The following is a 27,464-nucleotide window of genomic DNA, read 5'->3' on the forward strand; positions in this document are numbered from 1 at the left end:
ACCATGCCCAACGTGAGACTTGAACTCACAGCTCTGAGATCACGAGTCACATGCTCCACCGACTGAGGCAGCCAAGTGCCCCAAACATGAATAATTTTTAAAATATTAGTTTCATGTTTTTTTTTTTAAGATTTTACTTTATTATTTGAGAGAGAGAGAGGGAGAACACAAAGGGAGAGCAAGAAGGAAAAGCAGACTCCCTGCTGAGGAGAAAGCCCGATGTGGGACGGATCCCAGGACCCTGAGATCATGACCTGAGCCGAAGGCCGACGCTTAACTCTCTCAGCCACCCAGGCACCTCTAAAATATTAGTTTCGTGTTAAAATTGAAATACATGTATATATTGGAGCAAACAAGATATATTACTAATTTTAAATTCATTATTTTGTTTCTGTTTTTAATGTGTCTACTAGAAATCCTGCAATTACATATGGGGCTTGTGTTTCTTTTTGGACAGTTCTTTTCTAGAAATTTGATTTTCCCTGTTATGTTAAATGACCTGTAGGATCCTTCTCCAACTTCTTCTGTAAAATTTCAGATAGCCACAGCTTTGTGTATATGTTCATGCAGCACAATCATCAGTGCTGAACAAACACATGGATAAAATTAAGTCCTTAAAAGCATAGTAAAAATGCCAAGGATATAGAGTTACTACTTCAGAGCACGAGTCTTTCTCATCTCTCAGGAAGCCCACCTCTCTTATGGCAGAGCCTCAGCTTTCCAGACATTATACACAGGAGCCCTGCTGATTGCTAATTGGGAGAAGCTTCTTTTCACCCTAATTTTGAAATATTCATTATACAGTTGGCCCTTGTTTTGTAAAGTTGTAAAGCATTCAGGAACTTTAGAGGAAAATTATGGCTTTATACCAATCTGCATATTTTTATGATTTTATTATTCCTCACTAAGTGGGGAGGAATATTTAATATGCATATAAAGGGAATATTTGCTTTTAGACATTCCAGGTGGGGGATGCATATTGAAATAATAGAAGGATAGACCCAGAAGGATCAGATTCTAACTAGGTCACTGACTTAAACTTTTGGGCCTTCATTTTCTCATCCGCAGGAGTCCTCAGTAGTTAGAAATGCGTCCTTCAGCTTTAGGATTATAAGTTGTAGACTCGAGACCTAGGTTGTCTTCTGCTGTGCTTTTGGCTGTTTATTTTTCTGTGGAATATTAAGGTAAAGCCCACTGCCATTGGCGTGACATTGTTCTGCCACTCGGTATGGTCTGCACTTTCCTCAACCCTTCTTCCTCTGCAAAGAACCACACAAGGCAAAAGTCACTCTGTTTAATTTAGTGACGGCAGCTACGGATTCTTATCCATCATTTAAAGTATTATTTCTTCAAAGAACAGCACTTTATTTCCGTAAATGCACCCAGTGTTCCCTGGGCTCCATGACATGGTAGGAACTTCTATCATCGCTGTCTTTTTGAACTTGAATGGAATTATTTTTTACTTTGCTTTACTAGATTCAGCTAACCAGTTTAATTAGACTGTTTACTGAGTCTTCTTATATGTTAAGTAATAAGTAGAAATCAGCTTCTCTGCTTTTCTAGGTTTATTCTGCATAAAACAGTTTTTCTCTCCAGGTGAAAGTGTGCTGTCACTGACACCAGTCATGAAAGTGCCAGGACCATCCTTTCTTCTCAGCGGTACTGTTGGGGGACAGCCAGGTGGAGCCGGATGGGCCCGTTTACATAGCAGGAGCCGGGAAGTTCCTTCTTGCTGGGGGCCGTTTCTTTGCTAATGGGAGATTAATTCTTTCTTAATTAAAAAGCCACATCTCTCCATCCTAGCTTTCCGTAGTCTTTCAGAGCAAAAGGAGCTTGGAGAATTGAACTTAGAACAATAAACACAAATAGTAATTGTAAGTCTGTTTGGGGTACCGGTTTGGCATTTGCGATCAGATTTTAGCATCATCACTTTGCATCAGGTTTCTCTCCCAGAACTTGGAGAATCCATTCGAGTGAGACTGTGCTCTCCTCTGCCCTTCTTGGGGTTGGAGATGTGGTGAGTTTTATACTTAAGGTGTGTAAAAGCAGGGAATAATGTGCAGCCAGAGTCCTCCCCTGGCTAAATAAAGCTGTGTGGTTGTTATGATCATGTGTCCATGCAAACACACTTAGACCCATAGAGTCAGTGGCATCTGCAAAGTGTCCCCCACCCCAAACCCCTTTTCCTGTGTCCTGGCTGTCTAGCTCCTTCCGTCGTACTTCCTTAGGTTCTGGCCGACCTTCCTCTGACCAGCAGGGCCCTGAGTGGATTCCCTGGGGAGTCTTTCAGCATCTCTCTGTAATTAGCTTAGTGGAGCCGTGGAGAAGTGATGCAAGAGGGGTTAGCTTCCCCAGAGCCACGCTTCCAAGTCTGGCACACCCCTCACCTGCGGCCCCAGGGAGCCAGATACCAGGAAACCATTATGTGAATACAGCAACAGCGGCTCTTACTTTTTCGATCCCACAAAAACCTGACATGATCCTAAGGTATAAACAAGTAGCCAACGTACTTTGGGCTCCTAGGTACGGAGTTTTCTTTCTCACCTGGCATTTTGGCCAGAACCAAACCTTGAATCCCTCTCATGGGGGCTGGTGATGGCAATCTTCACTGTGTGTCTGACCTGGACAGTCGCTGGGAGCCAAAGTAAATGACATATCCAGGAACCCTCTGGTTACCGTTTTGCCCACTGTCTTCACAGCTTCCTCTTATTTAAACCAACTGTGGTTTCCTCCAACAATTGCTGTTTTACCTATTTGTCAGATATTGTGCTAGTTTGCTTTTCAGAAATAAATTTTATTGGAGTGCCTGGGTGGCTCAGTGGGTTAAAGCCTCTGCCTTCGGCTCAGGTCATGATTTCAGGGTCCTGGGATCGAGCCCTACATCAGGCTCTCTGCTCAGCAGGGAGCCTGCTTCCCTCTCTCTCTCTCTCTGCCTGCCTCTCTGCCTACTTGTGATCTCTGTCAAATAAATAAATAAAATCTTTAAAAAAAAAAAAGAAAGAAATTTTATCTTGTTGCTCTTCTTCTTTTGAAAATTGTTCTTGCCCCATGGACAATTTGCATAAAGCAGGTTTGTCATTTTGTGACTCCGTATACCCTTAAGAACATGATTGTTCCCCTTTGGTCAGTTCTGAAGAACTGGTTTTATTTTCTGTTTCTCACAACTTACTCTTGATAAACTCCCAGATGTCCTATCTAGATACACAGATTATAGACTAAGACAGTTATTTTGACTTCTCAAAACCCCTTCTAATCTGACTCTACCATTTTATTCTAATTAAGGTTTTATGGTGTTTATGTTTTTTTTCTTCAGCCAAATGTGAATGTACCAGATAATTTTAAAGTTTATTTAATTTTTTTTCCTTTCCCCTCTAAGTGATAGTGTTATTTAATTTTAAGATCAGCTTTCAAGAAGTCTAGAAAGCATTTTGAAATTAATGGAATACCTTCTTTTTCTCTTTTGGTAATTTTATATCACTATAATATGAAGATTATTAGGAATGTAAACCTACTGGATATTTTTGAGAAATTAATATTGTTTTAAAAAATGATTGCCAGATCTCATAGACTTAAGTGTATGTAAGAATGTGAAGGAATGTTGACTATTTGTTAAGCAAAATACTTTTTTTTTGTGGGGTTTTCTTTCCCCACTTGTGCCTTCACTTAACAATATACCTTCTTTTCTATAACTTTTACAATCCTTTAAAATTTTTTTTTAAGATTTTATTTGCTTATTTGACAGATCACAAGTAGGCAGAGAGGCAAGCAGAGAGAGGAGGAAGCAGGCTCCCTGCTGAGCAGAGAGCCTGATGTGGGGCTCGATCCCAGGACCGTGGGATCATGACCTGAGCCCAAGGCAGAGGCTTAACCCACTGAGCCACCCAGGCGCCCCAAGAACAGCATTTCTTTAACTTTTGTTGGCTCACCAGCCCTCTGAGAATTCAGTAAAGGCTCTGAAACTTCTTCCCAGAGAACTGTATATTCACACAAAAAACTAATTGTAATGATAATCAATTATGATATGCCAGGCACTTTGCCAACTGCTTTGTATGTGTTATTTCATTTAATCCTCATAGTAGCACCATAAGGAATGTACTCTTTTCTTCATTTTTGAGAAAAAGCCATTGAAGCTTTAAGGAGATTAAGTAATTTGCCCATTCCCATAGACCCCGTATCTTGGGCTCAAACTCTGCTAGTATGACTTCAAAACCCAGCCCCTCAATCATCGTGCATCTGGTTTTAAGGAACTCATAAATTCCTAAATCCTGCTTTTTGATACTCATGTTAAGGACACATTACCTGTTGCAATCCTCAGACTTTCGTTGGTAGTGAAGAATATGTGTGATTAACAAATCTTGCTGTTTTTGTAACTTATCTAATGAATAAATGAATATCTGTTGAGCATCTACTATTTTAAATATTTGTTAGGTTCAGCAGTTTAGTCCTTATCCTTAAGGAGTTTCCTTATCTAATGAGAAGACAAGAATTAGATGCACAAAACAATGAGGTAAAAATACAAACATAAAGTCAAATATACAGTAATTAGACATTTCCGTAAACTGTATGTGAAATCAATCTCTACTTTGCCATACCTTGATGCAGTTGTCACTCTTGGATTCCTTTTGGTTTATAAAAGGAGAATCAAATCTAAAAGGCCACCCTGTCCTCTGGGAAACTGGAAGATTCAGTGTGTCATAAAAATGCGGCCTATAAAGTCAGACTGTGAGAACTAACGTGTCACATCTGGATTCCTGTGTGGCTTCGGCAGCGCCATCCCAGGGCCCCAGGGCTCATGCTCAAGATGCAGATGTGAGAATGGGTAGCCAGCTCTCAAGCATTCGAACCTCGTATCCCAGGGTAGTTCTGCTGAGTCGGACATGTGTAGGTAAGCAGAACACCCTGATCGTGGCTGCCTTTGACTGAAGAAAGGTTCCCACCGACAGAGAGGACTTCAGTACCTCAAATGATTCAACAAAGCCTCAACTCTTGCAGGAGCAGTGGGGGAGAGCTACCGACCTTGGATGAAACCAGCAGGCCTGGGAAGCTTATTTAAGCTGACCACTGATGATCAGGGCTGTCAAAGAGAGTGACTGTGGCTATAATTCAAAGAACTGCTTTCTGTAAGAGCAGAATATGGGAAAATTGTATGTCTGACTTGAGCAGCCACTATCTACAAGGTTAGCACACATAATGGCTACTGTAAGATAGGAAGGACAGAGGAGGCCAGGCATTCTATTAACATGGCCCTCATCAAGTATTTGTACGGTTGTAGGATTTTATGCTTTTAAAACTTGAGTCATTTGGGCTGTAATATGATAGAATTAACTTACAAATGGTACTTGAATTTTCTTTTCAATGCGAATAGAAACCTAGTGCTGCTAATCATGCTAAATACAATTTCTCTCCTTCCACTTACAAGAGTCATTTTTGTTGAAATGTCTAAAATAAGAATATTTTGTGTGCAGTGGTGGAATACATCTGTGCTATATGTTAGCTTAATAAATTGCATTAAATTGTATTTCACATGATGTTTCCATAATCCCTGCAACTTAACTTGCTAGCATTATTCTTTTTAAGTGGGACAAGGATGTTATGAAAACCTATTATGTCTAAGAAGCCCCAGATGGAAAATACTTAAAAAAAAAACCAAACAGGAATTCCTATAATTGTTCACAAATCATCATTTAAATCTATCCAACTACTGGATGTTGCAAGTAGTTTTCCAGGCATTTATGCAAATATCTTGATGGAGTTTATTTAATTTCAGAAGAAAAGTATGATACGAGTCTGTATAATTTCTTATATTCCCGGAGAAAGAACATAATTGAAAGGAAAATGTTCCTTTTCATATTTGCTTTGAGCCAATACTCGAGTTGTTTTTGAGGTAAATAGTAGATTGATAGTAAATGTCTATCGCACTTTGGCTTTACAGACAGAATTCAAGACATAGTAACTATCCGACTCTTGAATTATCTCTCTCTCTCTCTGCATGGTGTGTGTGTGTGTGCATGCACGCGTATGTGTAGGGAGCTTAAACGAGACCTTTTGATTTCATAATAAGCTGGGCTTAGGGACGATAAAACTTGACATTCTTAACTGTTACTAGTGTCTGTCCCTATAGCCCTGTGCAGTTGTCTTCTTGTTAACGATGTACAAGACAGAGCCATAAACTGAGCTTGTACCCAAGGCGCTAGTGTTAATTGCAAATAACATTCATGTGGTCTCTTTGACCTAAGACTAAACTGGGGTAGCAGGAAAAGAACAAAGAATTTTCGAGAGTGGAAAAGAAGCAGAAGTCAAGGACAAAGAATACACTATAGGATGGACATGTGCAAATGTTCCCTAAGCTTTTGCAGCGAAATTTATTTAGATGGGCCTTTTCATATCTACAAATACTCCTTTGCTCAAGAGCCAAGCAGTAGATCGGGACAGCTTCTGCAGTGTGTGTGTGTGTGTGTGTTGGCAATAATGTAGTCATGAGATAATACAAATAATCAGTGAGGGAATAATTAATGATGTGGCAGGGAATATTTTTTGATAAATGCTTGGGGAATGAGGTGACAGGCGTGAAATTAGAAAATTCCTTCAGCGATCTAAAATATAAATAGCTTTCGGAACTGAAAAGAGTTTCACAGCTGAAGATTTTATTGTGTTGAGAGGAAAAACTTTTTTCTCTCCCCCACTCCCTCCTCCTTTGCAAGTTGTTTGTCCATTCACAAAACAAACACTCTGAAGCCCAGCGCGGCTCATGGGAATAAATTTCAGGTCGAATTAGTACAGTTTCCTTGCTGTCAGGATGCTGGAATTAATGGTGTTTTGATGACACGAATTTTGAAGGGCAAACAAAGAAGCTGAAGGGAGAGAGACATGACTCCTTAGAAGCTTGGTCCTCCTCTCCCCCAGCCTCTCTTGTCTTCCCTGTCATCCGTCTGCCAATCTCCCTGTCCATGGTTAGTTAAAGGCGCTTTTTATCCTCTTTTCTTTCCCACAGAGTTTGCCAGATCCGGCCCGGTGCCTGGGTTCCAGGAGGACACGCTGCAGTTGGCCTTCATCGACTTGAGACAAGTAAGTCTTTGTGTTTTTGTTTTTTGTTTTTCTTTTAAGATGTGTGACTGAAGACCATCAGGTCTTAAGGAAAAGGGGAGGGGAGGGGGATTGGCGTTGTCGATTCACACTGGAGACCTAAGGGTTTTTCCCTGTGTTTGAGGCCACCTCCTTTACTTAGCTATCTGGGATCCTTAGCTATGGTGGAGTTAAAGGTTTTGTGGGTAGAAGGAAAGGCAGGAGGTGGGAGGAGGGACCCAGAGACTAGAGGGACTCAAGTGACCCTCAAGTGATGTGACCCATTGTGCTCTAGTTGGCTTCTGCAGACACAGCAGAAAGATAACTCGGCGAACCAATGCTGAGCAGGTGCACCGATGCAGAGACTGCCTGCCCGGAGGACACTTTTGTCTGCAGAGAGAATGACGGCGGCAGCATTTAAAGAAAAATGAAATATTTTACGTTGTGGATTGTTGGTTTGGCTTGTTGACTCTTTCCTGTTGCCTTCCGTCTTCCCATCCCCTCCTTTGTAGAATGTGCTCAGCCATGAGTGACTAAGTGGTGGTTTTAGAAGGTGATTAGATTAGCAAAGGCCCCGACCTGGTCGTGCTAACCTGGTGGGCAACCCTGTTAAAGTAACGTGGATGAAAGCCGGTACTCGGCCATACCCGAGTTTCACAAGCCCAGCAGATAGAAAGAGTCGTTCTGGAGGGCTGTGGCTTGCAGATTGAAATGGGTGGGTTGGTAGGCCTTGGTGGTTTGGGTGGAGAGGAACAGGATGGGCGGGGGCCGAAAGAGGGAGAGAGTTAACTGGGCTCTGTCATCTCTTCACTCTGAAGATGGATGGGGTTGGATAGAAAGTGTGAATGAAGTAAGAATCAATGACTGATGCTTCTCTCCTATTAAAACAATCTTTTTTTTTTTTTGTCTGTTTTAAAAAGGGGGCTGGCTTTGTTTCTCCTGCCATAATGATGCAGTGCCTCTTGTTTTCAGAGCTGACATAGTTTGCATTCTGAAAACTTTTAGATGCCCAGAGTATTTCTTAAAGCTATAGGACCCCTTGTATTGGTAGTCTCCTTACCACTGTGACTCGATTCATGCTGGAACAGCTTTTAACCCATAATGGATGGCTGGAGCTACCCCTGCATCCTTGTGGATGGGTGGTGTAATCTGTCATCTGATGACAATTCTGGAAAGCCCTGTTAAGCAGAAAACAGAAAATTGTGTCTCTATAGACCCGCCAAAGTTTGAGGATTCAGGCCGCGTCCCAGAAACGTGTGTCAACTTAATATTTGGGGCCTGAGGTGGGGGTTCTCCTACACATAAAGGCTTTCCCAGCATGGTCACAAATGAGGCTGAGTATCTCTCTCCACACTTAAGACCTTCCACCTGTGGATTCAGACACTCAACAGAGACAGGTTTTAAGCCCTTGGCAGATGTGAGGCTGAAAGATTGGGATTTTTGCTTTAGGGTTTTGGGGAGTGTTGTCTGTTGCACTTTTCTCCCGTTTCTTCTCAGAAATTTCTGAGCCCATTGGCTTTTCTTGGAAAGCAGACGCTGAATTTCACTGGAGAGACATACCCAAGGAAAGATTTTTCCTTTCTCGCTATTCATGAGAGGGAAGCGTGGTCGCTCTCTCTAGTTTGTGGTTTCGGTCCCTATGGAAAGCGACTAGCGTTTGCAGAAAATGTTAACTAAGGGAGTGTGTTCGACAGCACAGCCAAAATAGGATGTATCTGAGCGGGGGAAGAATGCTCAAATTCTTGTGAGCTCTCAGCGAGCGCTGTTGTTTACCCTTAAGTTCCTGTTTGCCATTGCATTTCTGTTCTCGGAGTTCCTTTTATGAAATTTTAGCAGGAGAAACCAGAGCTCCAAAATTTTACTCCTAAGAAGAGTATGCCTCTTCTTATTGAATCTATCACCTGATTCCTAGTTACGGCCGTCTCTGTTAAAACAGCTTAAACTTTTCTAATCTAGGTCATCTGGAAGAACTTCCCCAGGTCTCAGGCTGAGGCTCAGGAGCAGCGGGCCCCAATAGGTTGAATCGTTGTGAAGAAAATGATCCCTCCACAGCCCAGGCTGCAAATATTAATCTCTTTGCAGTCCCTCTTAGTCATTCCCATAACTTATTTTATACAAGCGTCCTTTTAGAAGGAGACCTCTTCTGAACTGTGGAGATACTCAGACCATAAGGAGAGGACCTTGGAGTGTGTCTCCAGAAGAGATAGGTTGACCTTGAGTGAAGCACGATTAAGTGTCCTTGAGTATATTGTCCTTTTGCATGTTCCCTTTGGAATCCTGTAATAGGGTTACGGAATTTTGGGGTTGGGGGCCAGTTTCGAAAATCATTCAGTATAACCTTTGGCTTGATACCTGAAACCCTGTACAGCACCCCAGACTATGCTCGCATATCCCCCTTGAAGAGAACTCACCTCCCCAAAGCAGCATAGGCCGCCTTAGGACAATCTGATTATTAGGAAGCTATTTCTTAAGTTGGCTGAAATTTCACTTAACTCTGACCCTCTGATTCTTTATGTTTTTATTCATGCATCCCAGTTTGGGGGACAGGCTTCCTCTCCTGATTCACTAAGCGTCCTCTGCTAGTAACTGGGCCTTTGTGTAGCATGCTTACCCAGGCCTCATGCAGTCCTTATATAGCTGATTTAATTTTTCTTTCATATTATTGACAACATAGATTTGTATCATTCCAGCTGGGCCCAACCTCTTTAGGTCCTGATTCAGTGTTCCAACTTATTAACTGATTCATCTTCATGTTCTTTATTAGTCTGTGGTAACAATATTAAACAGGCAGGGCAGGATTTAGAGGAAGAAGTGGAAGTTAGGGCAGGTTACAGCGTATAGGCCCATGGAGGACCGCACAGTCTCAAGACAGCAAGGATATTCTTTCACTGTCATCATCTGTATCTGCCTCACTGGCTTATGAGCTTCCTCAATCTGAGCGTACTCTCCTGTCCTCTCACTTGAGACTGTCTCAGACACTGTCAAGTGAACGGTAACTGTTAAAATAATCAAAACATGGAATATTTGATGAGATCATCTCTATGAGAGATCATCTCATAATAGCAGAGTGTCATTTAAAAGCTACAGAAATTCAATTAGGAAGCAAATCAGATATGGATGGCAAAACTATTCATCCTTTCCCACCTGTCCCGTCTAGTCTCAGCTTCCTAATTCATAGGGTGAAGAGTGAAATGACATTTTGAATACACAAGCTTTCATGATATTTCACATGTGCGAAGCGCCTCATGGTTAACGCACATGAATGTCCTTCTCTCGTTTGTCAGAATTCCAGGCGTAGAAAACCTGCTGTTAATCATAATGTGAATTAGTACAAATCAAATTCTCCTTTGCCACTTTAAGCTTTCTAAACTTCCAAGTTCATAAAAGTGGGTTTGCAGTACGACTTCACATTCATATGTCAAATGTATGTGCAGATTTCTATCAAAATCCAGACTCGGGTCAGTGTGAAATCTTGACAAGGACACCTTAAAGGGCTCACTTATTAACGATTTTGAAGTGGTGTGTGCACCACAAGTCCTAGTAATTGCCAGCCCATAATGCTTCATAATTGGAATTGCAACACAAGGCCAATACTAGATTCTCAGTAGTGATCTGATTCTTTAACGATGCTCTGGTTGGAGTTTTTCTTTTGTTGATAAGCAGTAAGTGCATAGTGCTGATGAACAATAGAATTTGAACTTCAGTTGATTTTCATTTCAACTTCTTTTATCACACTGAGTGCCTCCTGTGAACAAAAGCACAACCCAGGTGCGGTGGGAATCCACAAATGAATATAATACAGTCTCTGTCCCCCAGGAGCAAAGAGGTGACCAGCAAATACTTAATTTTAATATAAGTCACACTGTCCTAAGTATTACATTGGAAGGATGGAGCATTGTGTATGTTTCAATTATTTCAGTATGCTTTGCTGCATAGCAGAGTGCCCCAAAATGTGTTGCCTTAATAGAAGGAGCATTTATTTAACTCGAGATTCTACAGATTGGCAATCTGAGCTTCAGTGGGCTCAGTCGTCATACATTGAGGTCAGATTGGCTAGGGGCTAGATTGGCTAGGGGCTGCCTGGTCTAGGATGCCTTAGCTAGGCGGACTCTTCTCTGCTCCCTGTGATCTCTCATCCACCAGCTGCCTGACCCAGGTTGGATCACTTGACATATTGGCAGGTTCCAAGAGAACAAGGGGAAATTGCTTGAGTTGAGGTCTACCCTTGGAACTGGCAAGCCCTCATTCCCAACACATTCTGTTGGCCAGAGCTGGTTACAGGGTCAGCCCAGAGTCAAAGATGTGGGAAAATCAACTTCAGCTTATCCTCTGGTTGGGATAGAAGACCTTTATTCGAACGATGTATCTATAAATGCAGAAAGAAGCCTTAGAGTGGAGAGGTCTTTGTGAGCCTAAGTAGTTATAAAATATTTAAAATCATTTAAATACATAAAATTATATATTTCATATACATCAAATATATAAAATCATTTTAAAATAGAAAGTTAAACTGAAAGAAATCCAGGCATTGGTGAGGGAGGAAAGTGTTTTAAGCATAGAAAATAGCCAGTTTTAAGTTTTGTTTAAAAACAGATGGGGGTCTATTTAACTAGGATCTCAACTATCTTTCCTTCTTTTAAGAATTAGACTAATCTCAGGGCACCTAGATGGCTCAGTGGGTTAAGCCTCTGCCTTCGGCTCAGGTCATGATCTCAGGGTCCTAGGATTGAGCCCCACATTGGGCTCTCTGCTCAGTGAGGAGCCTGCTTCCCCACCCACCCCGCCTGCCTCTCTGCCTACTTGTGATCTCTCTCTGTCAAATAAAATCTTAAAAGAATAGACTAATCTCTTTAAACCCCCCATTTCTTAACTTCTCTTCTTCTTTCCTTTCACTGTCCAGCTTCCTCATGGACCTCTTTTTTTTTTTTTTTAAATGTCCTATACTTCTCATCAAACCCTGCTTATTGTAGGCCATCCTGGAACATTTCACTTTTCTGTTACTCACATTCATCGTGAGGGCATCTTAACTTCCCCAGATTAATTATTTATATTACTCATTTAATCTCTGGCCGTTCATCTTACATATTTGGCCAACAGGAAAAGTTGAATGGGTTCTTTCTTCAGTAACATTTTCTGTTCCTTGGCCCTGACTCTTATTTACTTCCGATATCCTAAGTGTTTATAGAGCTGAATGAACTAGGTTGTGACATTGCATCAGATCTCCTGAATAGAGCGTGTTGGCAACGACTCTTAAACAGCAAAGCCATCCCAAGATATCTACGGCTTTTTTTAGATGGAGCTGGTGACATTCCCCCTAGGCCAGTTATTCCCCAATTTCTAAACCTTCAGTCTAAAGTAAACACGGTGCATTTCCATTGCAGGCACTTAACTTGCCTTGAAAACAACTTTAGGACCTGAGAGAAATAATCGTATATTTCTTTAGAGATGTTGAACGAATTCTGATGTTAGTCCTGTTAGGGGTATATGGGCGAAATCAGTCCTCTTGGCTACTGTTGGGTGTGCAGACCTGAGAAGAGCTCAAGAGCCCAACAATGTACAGCTCTCCCTTCCACTCCCCATCCTAACTTGATCCTAGTCAAAGAAATTTTGCTTTTTTTTTTTTAAAGATTTTATTTATTTATTTGTCAGAAAGAGAGAGAGGCAGGCTCCCTGCTGAGCAAGGAGCCCGATGCGGAACTCGATCCCAGGACCCTGGGATCATGACCTGAGCTGAAGGCAGCGGCTTAACCCACTGAGCCACCCAGGCGTCCCGAAATTTTGCTTTTGGAATCAAATTGCTTACTCTTTTCTTTTGCCCTGCCTGCAAGTCTAATGAGCAACATTCTCACAAAGAGGAACATTCCCCCTTTGCTTGACTAACCCTGGCTCTTGTGGAACAATCTTTCTTAATAACCACTTATGTTTTAACCTCTGTGGGATACCCATTGATGCAAAAACTGAGTTTGTGTGATATAGCACATAACAAAATTATATATAGTAAATAGATTTTCTTTTGTAAATGTTTCTCCCTAACCAATCTAAACAAGCCCACACTAGAAGACTACATAGGAGGCCTGGGTCAGGGTAGGGCAGGCCCACGTCTTACAGGGCCTCAGGTGGCAGGCTTCTTTTTTTCATGGCAATGGTTAGGCTGTATTTAACACAAAGAAAGCCATATCCCACATGTACTTCTTCATACTGGTTTTTAACCTGCTGGAATGTAACCTGGGGTTTTTTTTTGGGGGGAGGGTGGCCTGTAGTTTTCCCAAATGTTTTCTCAGCTGTAGCCAAGAAGTAATGGTAGAGAAAATTAGAGGTGTGCGGAGAGTTGATAAGGGAATGTTTTTGTGAAAGAATATTCTTAGTGGAGGAAGACAGGGTGGCATGCAAATCCCCAAATCCACTGGTAGTAACGTGTCTGTACCAGTAATGTTGTCAGTAAAAGGACTCTCCAAGTGCTCACTTGAAGTGTTCTGTTGACCTCCAGATTGTGTATGATCTTGAATAAATAATGGCCTACAAAATTGTGAATCATCTGCACCAGGGTCAGAAATCAAACAGCTTAATGACTCACAGAATTGAAAGATGTCATTGCTACGACTGATGCGGATGGTGGAGTTAGAAGGAATGGGTTAAGCCATTAATAAGCACATTATCTTCAAAAAGATCGTTGGCACTACTCGTACGGTAGCATGTCTATCTATGTGGTTAGATGTCGTTTCGGAAATGAAATCCAGAGTCATCATATCCCAAAGGCATTGGGTGGTTAGAGGAAGGTAAAGAAATAATATCAGGCTACCTGCACAGATCTCTTACTGATACAGAGTTACTGAAGTTTCCTGCAGACCATAGTCCATGTTTTAATGTAGGCATAGGTAACACTTGGATATAGCTCTAGACCTCCCCAATCAGGAAGCTTTCATTCATTCACTGAGCACAATGTCTAGCACTGCTACAGTGGGTTTAGTGGTACACTTGGCACAGGGCAGTGAATCAAACATAGTTCCTGCCCTTGTGGAGCTCCCATTCTTGTGTAGTTGCCTGTGCTTATGAAGCAGGCCTCTTCAACATCCTGCTCTTGCCAGAATCTCCCTTCAGGTGTCCCCCAAGGGGATGCCACTTGATCTAATTTTTTTTTTTTTTTGTATTGATGCGATATTGGTCACTTTTAGAGATAGCTGCAGAGCTCTGGCAAGATCCCCAGGGCAAGGCCAAATCTGTTGTATATTGATACACAGACTTTCAGCAAAGAACTTGTAGCTATGATTTGGCAGCCTGGCATAAATAAGATGGTCAGCCTGAAATGCTTCAAAAGGCTGTCCTTTGGTTTTTGAAAGCAGGGTTTTGTGGTTGTTGTGACAAAATTCTTTTGTCCAGGTTGTTTTGACAGACAGAAGTAACCTTCAGAATGATACCTTTAACCTCAGAGGAAGCTCTGACACCAAATAATTCCTGTTCCTGAGCAGGGGAAAGCTAACACCTTTGGGTCTGGTTCTGTAAAAAATATAAGTAGGAACATTACTGAGAACAGACCCCACTGAGCTGGACTTTTGACCTCATATAAGTCAAGGCTGGATCTGCACACACAGGATGGGGCCCAGGTAAATGAGGTCTTCAGCCACTGGGATGCTGCTGCAGCCGCTGCAAATAAGGTCTCTTTCCTTACCTTGCCTGGGGTATTATAACTGAGTCATCATGGCACATTCATAGAAGGAATTGCCAATAATATGTAATATGTCCTGGGATTTACTGAGCAACTTTGGTTGATTGGAAGAGAGTCTATTCTAAAACTGCCGAAAGTTTGTCTCACCTCGTACCAAACTCTTAACTAGAGAGGAGGAGAGCTCAGAAACTCTGTCTCTGGGTTTTGTTTTTTTTTAAACACAGAATCCATTTTTTTTTCCAGATCTGGATATCATAAAATAATATCCAAGCAGAGTACGAGTCTTTGGTATTAAAAAATCACGTAAGATGTCATTTAAATGCTAGGAAAATCCCAGACATTTTAATGGGCTAAATGACATCACAGCATGTTGGGAAGGCCATTTTCTATTCATTATCCTCTCACTATGGAAATCGCTTTAGCAATTTGGAAGTCTGATTTCTTAAAGTCTCATGGAATTGTTTCAAGAAGTTGAAAATCAGAGAAGGACCAAATATTAGTAGTGGATGCCAACCACAATGAGACCATGATAGTTTATAAGAGGTAGATTCCTCATTGATTTTTCACAACGGAGAGTAGTTGGGGTCTTTGGAAGGAAGGTGGAAGGTCTGATGAATACCCACTGTGTATTTTCCAGGGGCTTTGCTTTTCCTCAGAGACAAAGCATAGCCACTGAGCAGGAATGTGGGTGGCAAACATTTGATTCTTTGCACATTTGTGCTTGCTAAAGAGGTAGCTTCTGAGCCTCTTTGAGGAACCTCTCTTTGAGAGTTTGTGTGTCTGGAACTGCTGACTCATGAATGGCAGGCACTATGGGCCCTGTCAGGACCCTTAAGCCACATAATGGCAGTTATGTGGAGACAAGGAGTGGGTGAAGGACCTTTAGTTAGGAGTAGTTGTGGATAATCTTTTGGAGAGCAGGAAACAAAACACAGGATTTTGGATATATTTCCCCATGAATTGGGTTTGGCCTTTGATTCTTGGCTCCCCCCCACCCCCCCGGATAACATTATCCATTGTTGCTGTCAACCCATACTGGCACAGTCTTGGGTTAGGTGGGAAGTGTAATCTAAAGCTTGGTCAACAGAGTTATCTAGTACTTCCTGCTTTAACCCAGAGGCAGTGCTCCGCCACTTGGGAGTTCCAGCAGAACATTGAACAGTCCTTCCAGCAGATGCTAGAAGGACTTTTTCTGGAAGTGTGAGTCTAGTCTGCAACAACCTTCTACCCCTTTGCTCCAATAGAATGACTATCACTTTTAAAATGGGTTGGTGCAGGCTGCCTGGGTGGCTCAGTGGGTTAAGCCTCTGCCTTCGCTCAGGTCATGATCTCAGGGTCCTAGGATCAAGTCCCACATCAGGCTCTCTGCTAGGCAGGAAGCCTGCTTCCTCCTCTCTCTCTCTCTCTCTCTACTTGTGATCTCTCTGTGTCAAATAAATAAAATCTTTAAAAAAAAATTTTTTTTTTAATAAATAAATAAATAAATAAATAAAATGGGTTGGTGCCAACATCACACTGGTTAGCCTCATAGCAAAGTCATCCACTCAGAGGCTAGCGTTTCATTCCATTTCGGCTCTTGTGGGATGAGCTAGCATGAATCTGCATACTCACAAACCTGGAATTGGTAAATTTCTGAGATAGTCACATCTTCAGGAGAAAGGACGAGTCATTGCCCATGAATTTCTCTGGGGGTAACAGTGGTATCAAAGGCTGTTGAAGTAGTGCTGGTGGAATTTAAAGCCTGATAGGTTCTGAACACAAATCTTATCTCTGAAACTGCAATGCCTTTAGTGCGCTACTAGTGAACACTTACAGGCCATGGAAAGGGCAAAAGAGCCAGGCCTTGGATCTAACTACTAACCACTGCATCCTCTCAGCAACCGCTGGAGGGCAGCAGAGAGTGACAACAAAGGGCTAGATTGAGGGAATTGGGGCATATTTCAATTTGCCAAGAAAGAAGCCCCTTAGCTTTAAGAGAATTCGCTACCTGGGAGCCACAGTTGCGAGCATGGGCTCCTGGGGAACAAGGACCAAAAGAACATCTAGAACCCTGATATGAAGATTAAAACCCTCCTTCTAGGCAAGTTCTTAGAAATGTGTAAAGAAATGAGATAGGACTGATTAGAAAAGGGGAACCAGACAGCTTCGATAAAGGTAGGGAACCAATAAGACAAAGTGTTAAGTATCAAGGGAGAAGCAAAAATGGAACAGGAACCAAAGGAAAGAAAGAACTTTGGTGGGAGATAAACTAGACTGAGCGAGTTGCAGAGGCAAAGGTACAGTCCGGAAAGATTGGATCCCCTGAGACAGCTGTATGCAGGAAGGAGCCATTTATAGGGCTCATATCATCAGACAGAGAGCTACAAAAGGACCAATTTCAGGCATGACCACATGCTCAGATCTGTGAGCTTCTCATCTCTTAAAAGTAGCTCCTTCTTGATTAATCTAGAGCATTTCTTTCTTAGTCTTTCTTGATTTCAAGAGCAAAATAACTCATTGAGATTGTGGCCAAAGAGAAAGATAGTATAACATTCTAAAATATTAATAAGGGATTCTTAACATGAAATGAAGTTGAACTTGGGCATGAAGCTCTTCTGGATAGCTATTGGTGTGAAAGGACAGTTCACTTTTCTAGATAAGTTTCTGGTGTTCCCTTTTCACTTTTTATTCTGTAACATTTAATATTATCCCATGAAAAAGAAAAACTGGCTCTGGCAAACAAGTTATACAGGCAAGATCCTAGTAAATCCAGAGACTTAGGAGCTGTTCCCAATAGGTTAGCAGAAAGCTGGGTAGAGTCTCTTCTTTTTTTTTTTTTTCAAGTTCTTCTTCACCCTTTCTTTTTATTTCTTTTCAGTATTCCAAGATTCATTGTTTATGCACCACACCCAGTGCTCCACACAGTATGTGCCCTCCATAATACCCACCACCAGGTTCACCCAACGCCTTCCCCTGCCCCTCCAAAACCCTCAGTTTGTTTCTCAGAGTCCATAGTCTCTCATGGTTTGTCTCCCTCTCCCATTTCCCCCAACTCACTTCTCCTCTCCATCTCCCAGTATCCTCCGTGTTATTCCTTATGCTCCACAAGTAAGTGAAACCATGTGATACTTGACTCTCTCTGCTTGACTTATTTCACTCAGCATAATCTCCTCCAGTCCCATCCATGTTGATATAAAAGTTGGGTATTCATCTTTTTGGATGGAGGCATAATACTCCATTGTATATATGGACCATATCTTTTTTATCCATTCGTCTGTTGAAGGTCATCTTGGCTCTTTCCATAGTTTGGCAATTGTGGCCATTGCTGCTATGAACACTGGGGTACAGATGGCCCTTCTTTTCACTACATCTATATCTTTGGGATAAATACCCAGTAGTGCAATCGCAGGGTCATAGGGAAGCCCTGTTTTTAATTTCTTAAGGAATCTCCACAGTGTTTTCCAAAGTGGCTGCACCAACTTGCATTCCCACCAACAGTGTAAGAGGGTTACCCTTTCTCCACATCCTCTCCAATACTTATTTACTGTCTTGTTGATTTTGGCCATTCTAACTGGAGTACAGTGGCATCTCAATGTGGTTTTGATTTGAACCTCCCTGATGGCTAATGATGATGAACATTTTTTCATGTGTCTGTTAGCCATTTGTATGTCTACTTTGGAGAAGTGTCTGTTCATGTCTTCTGCCCATTTTTTGATGTGATTGTCTGTTTTGTGTGTGTTGAGTTTGAGGAGTTCTTTATAGATCTTGGATATCAGCCCTTTGTCTGTAGTGTCATTGGCAAATATCTTCTCCCATTCCGTGTGTTGTATTTTTGGCTGTTTCCTATACTGTGCAGAAGCTTTTGATCTTGATGAAGTTCCAAAAGTTCATTTTCGCTTTTACTTCCTTTGCCTTTGGAGACATGTCTTGAAAGAAGTTGCTGCATTGAAGAGGTTACTGCCTATGTTCTCCTCTAGGATTTTGATAGATTCCTGCCTCACATTGAGGTCTTTTATCCATTTCAAGTTTATCTTTGTATATGGTGTAAGAGAATGGTTGAGTTTCATTCTTCTACACTTAGCTGTCCAATCTTCCCAGCACCATTTATTGAAGAGACTGTCTTTTTTCCACTGTATATTTTTTTCCTGCTTTGTCAAAGATTATTTGACCATAGAGTTGTGGGTCCATATCTGGGCTCTCTATTCTGTTCCACTAGGCTATGTGTCTGTTTTTGTGCCAGTTCCATGCTATCTTCGTGATCACAGCTTTGTAGTAAAGCTTGATATAAGGCAATGTGGTGCCCCCAGTTTTGTTTTTCTTTTTCAACATTTCCTTAGCCATGCGGGGTCTCTTCTGGTTCCATACAAATTTTAGAATTGTTTGTTCCAGCTCTTTGAAAAATGCAGGTGGAATTTTGGTCGGGATGGCATTGAAAGTATAGATGGCTCTAGGCAGCATAGACATTTTAACAATGTTTATTCTTCTGATCCGTGAGCATGAGATATTAAGGGGGAGTTCTATAAAAGAAGAACCCAAGAGTGACATAGAAATTTACAGAGACAATCTATAGCAACAAGGACTTCGCAGACAACGTGATACCAATAAAAACGTATCTTTCAATAATCACTCTCAATGGGAGCGGCCTAAATGCTCCCATAAAATGGCACAGGGTTGCAGATTGGATAAAATGACAGGACCCTTCCATATGCTGTCTACAAGAGACCCATTTGGAACCTAAAGATACACCCAGCCTGAAAGTGAAGGGATGGAGAAGCATCTTTCATGCCAGTGGGCCTCAAAAGAAAGCTGGGGTAGCAATTCTCATATGAGATAAATTAGATTTACCTAAATCTAATTTAGATACTGTAGTCAGAGATAAAACTAAATACTGTAGTCAGAGATAAAGAAGGACACTACATCATTCTTAAAGGGTCTGTCCACCAAGAAGATCTAATAATTGTAAATATTATGCCCCCAACTACATAAGACAACTGTTAATCAAGATAAAGAATCATATTATTGTGAATACATTAATAGTAGGGGATCTTAACATGCCACTCTCAGTAATAGACAGATCATCCAAGCAGAAAATCAATAAAGAAACAAGAGCATTGAATGACATGTTGGACCAAATGGACCTCATAGATACATACAGAACATTCCACCCTAAAACAACAGGATACTCATTCTTCTCAAGCGCACATGGAACTTTCTTCAGAATACACCACATACTGGTCACAAATCAGGGCTCAGCTGATGCCAAAAGACTGAGATTATTCCCTGCATATTCTCAGACCACAATGCTTTGAAACTGGAACTCAACCACAAGAAAAAGTTTGGAAGGAATTCAAACACTTGGAAGCTAAAGACCACCCTGCTTAAGAATGTTTAGATCAACCAGGAAATCAAAGAAGAACTTAAACAATTCATGGAAACCAATGAGAATGAAGACACATTGGTCCAAAACCTATGGGATACAGCAAAGGCGGTCCAAAGGGGGAAATACATAGCCATCCAAGCGTCACCCAAAAAAACTGAAAAATCCAGAATATATCAGCTCTCTTTACACCTTAAAGAACTGGAAAATCAATAACAAATTTAGCCAACCCCATGCACAAGAAGGAAAATAATCAAGATTTGAGCAGAGATCAATGAGATAGAAACTAGAGATACAGTAGAACACATCAACGAAACTAGAAGCTGGTTTTTTGAAAGAATCAGTAAGATCGATAAACCACTGGCCAAACTAATCCAAAAGAAAAAAGAGAGGACCCAAATAAATAAAATTATGAATGAAAAAGGAGAGATCACAACTAACACCAGGGAAATAGAAACAGTCATCAGAAATATTATCAACAGTTATATGCCAATGAGCATATAACTTAAGCAACCTAGATGAAATGGATGCATTCCTGGAAACCTATGAACTTCCAAAACTGAATCAGGAAGAAATTGACAACCTGAATAGATCAATAGCTAGTAACGAGATTGAAGCAGTGATCAAAAACCTCCCAATAAACAAGAGCCCGGGACCTGACGGATTCCCTGGAGAATTCTACCAAACATTCAAAGAAGAAATAATACCTATTCTCCTGAAGCTGTTTCAAAAAATAGAAACAGAAGGAAAACTTCCAAACTCTTTCTTTAAAGCCAGCATTACCCTGATCCCCAAACCAGACAAAGACCCCATCAAAAAGGAGAATTTCAGACCAATATCCCTGTTGAATATGGATGCCAAGATTCTCAACAAGATCCTAGCTAGTAGGGTCCAACAGTACATTAAAATGCTTATCTACCATGGCCAGGTGGGATTTATCCATGGGGTGCGGTGGTGGTTCAACATTCACAAATCAATCAAAGTGATAGAACAAATCAATAAGAGAAGAGAGAAGAACCACATGGTCTTCTCAATTGATGCAGAGAAAGCATTTGACAAGACATAGCATCCATCCCTGATTAAAATGCTTCAAACTATAGGGATAGAAGGAACATTCCTGAACTTCATAAAATCTATGTATGAAAAACCCACAGCGAATATCATCCTCAGTGGGGAGAAGCTGAGAGCCTTCCCTTTGAGATCAGGAGCATGACAAGGATGTCCACTCTTGCCACTGTTGTTCACAAAGTACTAGAAGTCCTAGCAACATCAATCAGAAAACAAAAAGAAATAAAAGGTATTCAAATTGGCAGTGAAGAAGTCAAACTCTCTTTCTTCGCAGATGACATGATACTTTATATGGAAAACCCAAAGGACTCCACCCCTAAACTACTAGAACTCATACAGCAATTCAGTAACGTGGCAGGATACAAACTCAATGTACAGAAATCAGTTGCTTTCTTATATACTAACAATGAAAATATAGAAAGGGAAATAAGAGAATCGGTTCCATTTACTATAGCACCAAGACCATAAGATACCTGGGAATAAACCTAACCAAAGAGGTAAAGGATCTGTACTCGAGGAACTACAGAACCCTCATGAAAGAAATTGAAGAAGACACAAAAAGATGGAAGAGCATTCCATGCTCATAGAGTCTCTCCTAAATGCTGATCACGTAACAGTTTTCTGAATCCCCCAAGTGTGGAGAAAGAAACTCTTTGTTAGCCTCTTAAACTTCTAGTGTCTTCCTTGTATGTCTCAACCCCTTAAATATTAGGAAAAACGGGTCTCTTCTATATCCACAAATTCCAGGAACCCTGTACCGGGTGTTAGGACAGCATAGTGGTTAAGAAGCTTGGAATTGGGCAGACCTGGGTTACTAGCTGTGACATTTGGCAAATTATTTGACCTCCCTAAGATGTAGTTTCCAACAATCTTCGATTATATGCTTAGCAAATATTAAGTAACATGATAATGCTTACTCCAGCATTTTAAGCCTTAGAAATTATTGTAAAATCTTCTTTTTTAATAGCCTTGGATCTGTTTTCAGTTGTTCAGTTCATAAATATAATGAATAACTGAGTAAATTATGTTATGCCTAAATATCACCCATCAATAAAAAGGAGCTATTTGATAATCTAATTCTAAAATTTATATGAGGTTCTAGAAAATGCAAACTTATCTGTAGTGACAAGAGAGTAGGTCAGTGGTTGCTTAGGAATAACGGGACAGGACCGATGTCAAAGAAAATACAAGGGAGCTTCTCGGGATGGTAGACATGTTCTTGGTGGTGTTGGTAGTTGCATCAGTGTGTGTATTTGTCACATTATGGATTTGTCTATGTAAAATAGATTTATTTTCTTGTATATTAAATTATATCTTAATAAAATTATGTTGAGTCTGAAAAGTATATATAACATTCTATATATAAAATTCTAGAGTTTGTATTCTTATTTTCATTTGGTATAATGTTTTGAAATTCATCCATGGTATTGGCTATATCAGTAGTTTATTTTTTTAGTGATGACTGATATTTGTCTTTATGGATATATTATAATTTAGTCACTCACCTGTTGTATTTACTAACACTTTGTTGTTTCTAGTCTTGGAATATGAATAAGGCTGCACTGGACATTCATGTGGAAGTGCTTGTGTGGATATGTGTCTTCATGTCTCTTGGGTAGCACAAGGAGTGGGATTGTTGAGTGAGCTAAGAGTATGTTTAACTTTATTTTAAAAAATGTCAAACTCTTCCAAAGTGGTCGTGCCATATTCCACACCTACCAGCGGTGAACGAGAGTTTGGGTGTTTCACATTCTCTTCAACACTTTCTTCGACAGTTTTTATTCGTCTTTTGATTTATTGAGGCTTAATTTATGGAGAGCAAAATTCATCCTTCTTCAATGACAGCTTTATAAATTTTTACAAACTTATAGCAATTGTGTAACTGCTACGAAAGTCAAGAAAATTTCCATCACTCAAACAATTCTTTATGCCTCTGCAGTGAGTCTACTCTTCCCATTTCCAACCCCAGGCTACGACTTCTCTGCTCTCTGACACTCTAGTTTTGTCATATAAATGGAATCATACTTTTAATTTTGGCCTCTTTCACTTAGCAGAATGCTTTCAAGATTCATCCTGTTACTGCATATATTGGTAGTCCTTCATTTTTATTGCAGAATAGTATTCCATTATAGGGATTATTTATTCATTCACCAGCTGATGAATATTTGGATTGTTCCCAGTTTGAAGATCTCATGAATAAAGGCATGTATTTATGTAAAGGTTTATGTTTTTATTTTTCTAGAGTATATACTTAGGAATGAGGCAACTGGGTCATAAAGTATATGCTTAAGTTATAAGAAATTGTCAAGCTCTTTTCCAAAGTGCCTTTACCATTTTGCATTTCCATTAGCAACATAGGAGAGTTGCAACTGCTCTGCACTCTGACTGGTGTTTGGTATTGTTGATTTTTGTTACCTGCTCTGTTCTGACAGGTATGTAGTAGTATTTTGTGGTAGTTTTAATGTGCATTCCCGTAATGACTCTTGATGCTCAACATCATTTTTTATACTCATTTAGCATCCATAGCTCTTCTTTTGTGAGGTGTTTGTTTAAATCTTTTGCCCAGTTTTTAAAAATAATTCTTAAAATATTCTGGTTACCAGTCGATTATCAGTTAGGTTTTTGGCAACCCTTTTTTCCCAGTCTGTGGCTTTCTCTTTTCCTTCTTATCAGTATCTTTTGAAAAGCTTAGTTTTTTGTTTTAATAATACATAGTTTATAATGACATTATTTTTTCCTTTCATGGCTTATGATCTATATGTCCTATCTTAAGAAATGTTTACCTAATCCAAAGTCACAAAGATTATCTCCTATGTTTTCTTCAGGGAGTTTTATAGTGTTAAGTTTTACATTTAGGCCCCTGATGATATATTTTGAATTAATTTTTCAGTGCAACGTAAGATGTGGTCATGTTTTGAATTTTTATGTAGAATGTATAGTTAATTGTTCCAGCACCATTGATTAAAAATACTATGCTTTCATTGCTGATTTGCCTTGACACATTTAATAAAAAAAAAATCAGTTGACCATGTATATATTGTTCTGTTTCTAGACTCTAGATTCTGTGCCATTGATCCATATGTCTGTACTTTTACTGTGTTTTGATCTTACTTTTTTAAAAAAAATATTTTATGTATTTATTTGAAACAGAGTGAAAGAGAGAGAGAGGCATGAGATGGGGGAGTTTCAAGGGGAGAAGCAGACTCCCCACCGAGTAGGGAGCCTGATGCAGGGCTCGATCCTGGGACTCCGGGATCATGACTTGAGCCAAAGGCAAACCCTTAACTCACTGAGCCACCCAGGTGCCATTTGATCTTACTTTTATGTTAATCTTGAAATCAGATAGTATGGTATGAGTTCTCCCAACTTTTTTTTTCCCAAAATCTTTTTGTTTATTCTAGGTCCTTTACATATATATTCTAGAATCAGCTAGTCAATTCCTACAAAAAAGCTTGTTGGAATTTTGGCTAGTATTTTTAGATCAGTCTGAGAAGAATGGACATTCTGACACTAATGAATCTTCTAATCCACATATATATTTACAGACTGTATGTATACATGTATATATACATATAGTCTATCTCCATTTATTTACATCTTTGATTTCTCTCATTAGTGCTTTTTATTTTTTAGCTAATCTTGCATGTATTTTGTAAGATTAATTTCGTAGCATTTCATGTTTGTTGTAAATGGTATTATTCTTTTAATGTCAATTTTTTAAAAAGATTTTATTTATTTATTTGACAGACAGAGATCACAAGTAGGCAGAGAGGCAGGCAGATAGAGAGGGAGAAGCGGCTTCCCACCGAGCAGAGAGGCCGATGTGGCACTCGATCCCAGGACCCTGAGATCATGACCTGAGCTAAAGGCAGAGGCTTAACCCACTGAGCCACCCAGGCGTTCCTAATGTCAATTTTTAATTGTTCATCACTAGTGTATAGAGACCCAATTGGTATTTGTATGTTGAACTTGAATTTCAAACTTGTTAAACTCATTTATTAGATCTAATAATATTTTATACATTTAGGGGGATTTTCTAGGTAGACATTGATGACATCTGTGAATGAAGACCATTTTACTTCTCCTGTCCAATCTAGATGCCTTTTGTTTCTTGCCTTTTTGCAATAGGACCTCCACTACAATGTCAAGTAGGAGTACTGAGAACTTATTCCTGATCTTAATGGGGAAGTGGTCAGTTTTCACCATTAAATATAACAGGTATAAGTTTTTTACATCCTTCATCAGTTGAGCAAGTTTCTTTTAATTCTTAATTTGCTAAGGGTTCTTATTATGAAGGGTATATCAGTTTTATAGTCTATCGTTTAATTAGCCATTATTCTTTGTACTTTAAAGTTAAGTCTAATGTTTTGTTTTTACACTGAAGTTATAAGATATGTACTCATACTTAAAGGCCTTTTGATCTGAATTACTTCTTAAAGTAACTTGTATAAGAGTTATAAAAACATTTTTATGACTTTTTTATGTATGGCTAGTTCCTACAACAAAGGGTCATACCAACTTAAAGAACACCAGTGGTGTTTTCATGCACTGAATACAGCACCTCACTAACACTGAGTCTATAATATATAAATTTTAAGTGTTTTGGTAAATTTAATAGGTATAAGAAGGTACCTCACTCTTTCGTTCCACATTTTTTTTCTTTTTCTGTACACATGAAAAAAAATTGAGTGGCCCATGAACATCAATAAGGGTATGACTTCACGAGTGTCCCAATTTTCAGTTCTCACTACCATGTTCTGGAGTAAGATTTTGCAATCCAATTTGATGATGCACTGGTATTTTCACTTTAGCTTATTACAATCTAATAAGAAAGGTGAGACTGATACTTCTAAAAAGCTAACTATTAGTAAGAAGCAGCATATGATTTAAGCAGCAAATTAAGTACCATGTAAGCATTGTGTGGGTTTAAAGGGGAGGTATGGCTGTGCCATTAGAAGTGATGATTTTTGCCATTTTGGTTATTGTTTTTATAACAAGTCAGTGGGAGCGGATTTTCTTTCTTGCTTTGACTCAGGTTATTTAATTTTTCTAAAAGCATTCTATGACGAAACATTCATGATTCACTATTCATGGTGTCTGTGAAAATTGTGGTCATCTGGGGAAATTTCATCCCATGCTCGTGATAAAACAATGTCCAGACTGTTACTTTGCTTCAGTGCTACTGCAATAAAGAACAAATTAGCCTGCTGTTGGTGGGCAGAGTGAAGGTATAACTTCTCTATTTTCCAGACTGTGCTAAAAAATGTGCTCTAGGGACTTCATCTGAAGATTAGATGTCCGTCTAAGTCAAACATCAATCGTAGAAAGGCCTCCCATATTCTCCCCAGTCCTCTGTGCTTTGGGCCTGGTCAAGGCAAACAGCAGGTTCTCGATGACAATGGTATGGCCTCCTTATGAGCTGCTACTACTTGTACAGTCTGTACTGTTCAGTGATGTCAGACCAGAGGAGACTGTGAGGGAAGGTGGTTCTTGGAAGCTACTGGTAACACTGAGACTATACTAAAAAGAACTATCTCACACCGTAGTAAACTGACAATGTCATTAAAAGCAAGTATGTGTTATGAGGTAAGGGGATATATAATTATTCTTTTTAGAGTATATACTGAGTATCATTGGTCACTACGGCATTTGTGAATGTGGTGTAATGTGGTGATGGTGATGATGGGGTGTGTGTGTGTGTGTGTGTGTGTGTGTGTGTATTTTTCCATGCATGTTTTTCCTATTCTAAATCCACATGTGGTTGGAGTTCCATATCATGCTGTTAATCTTACTTTTCCTTAAACCCCTGATAGAAATCATTTAAAGTGAGAAGGTGGTTTTCCATGTGATTTCTCTGGATACCACTTCCTGTATCTATCTTTCTATCTTTGTGGAGAAGCACCACCTGCTTGATGAAGTGACCGTGAAAGGATGCAGTGAATTTCATTGGTGGGAGGTAATGTTGGTTTGGAGAAATGGCATAGGAGTGGATATGTTCATGGTTCTTTCTGTTAAGTATGAAACTCTATTCTTATTCCTTCTCTTCTCCTGTTTTATGTCCCTGCCATTGAGGATCTTTTATTTATTTTCTTCCATTCTGCCACCTACTATTTTCTTAAAGCACAGTCATGATCATGTCATTTGCCTGCTTACAAAGCCTGAGAGCTCTCTGTTGTCCAAAGAACAGAGGACCAACTCCTAGCAAAGCAAGTTTGGTCCTAGCTTATTGTTCTGGTCTCCTTTTCCTGTCACTCTTCTCCAGGTAACCTCTACCAAGACCACTCTTCACACCTCCACGATCCCAAAACCCAGTAA

General features: G+C 40.1%; 1 protein-coding gene across 4 annotated transcripts in view; it reads left to right on the forward strand.

Annotated features, from left to right (window-relative positions):
* The window catches only part of EXOC6B (exocyst complex component 6B), a 607,587-nt gene that overhangs the window by 448,601 nt on the left and 131,522 nt on the right, over positions 1-27,464 (forward strand). For 3 of the 4 annotated variants that reach the window (XM_032873651.1, XM_032873652.1, XM_032873653.1), the window contains one exon: positions 6,992-7,065. In XM_032873651.1, coding sequence (XP_032729542.1) covers positions 6,992-7,065 — 74 coding nt within the window. Of the gene's footprint in view, positions 1-6,991; positions 7,066-25,277; positions 25,317-27,464 lie in introns of those variants that run through there. The other variant, XM_032873654.1, reaches the window with a different exon arrangement.

The sequence above is a fragment of the Lontra canadensis genome, unplaced genomic scaffold (genome assembly GCF_010015895.1).
Source record: "Lontra canadensis isolate GAN:19392208 unplaced genomic scaffold, GSC_riverotter_1.0 scaffold50, whole genome shotgun sequence".
Lineage (NCBI taxonomy): Eukaryota > Metazoa > Chordata > Mammalia > Carnivora > Mustelidae > Lontra > Lontra canadensis.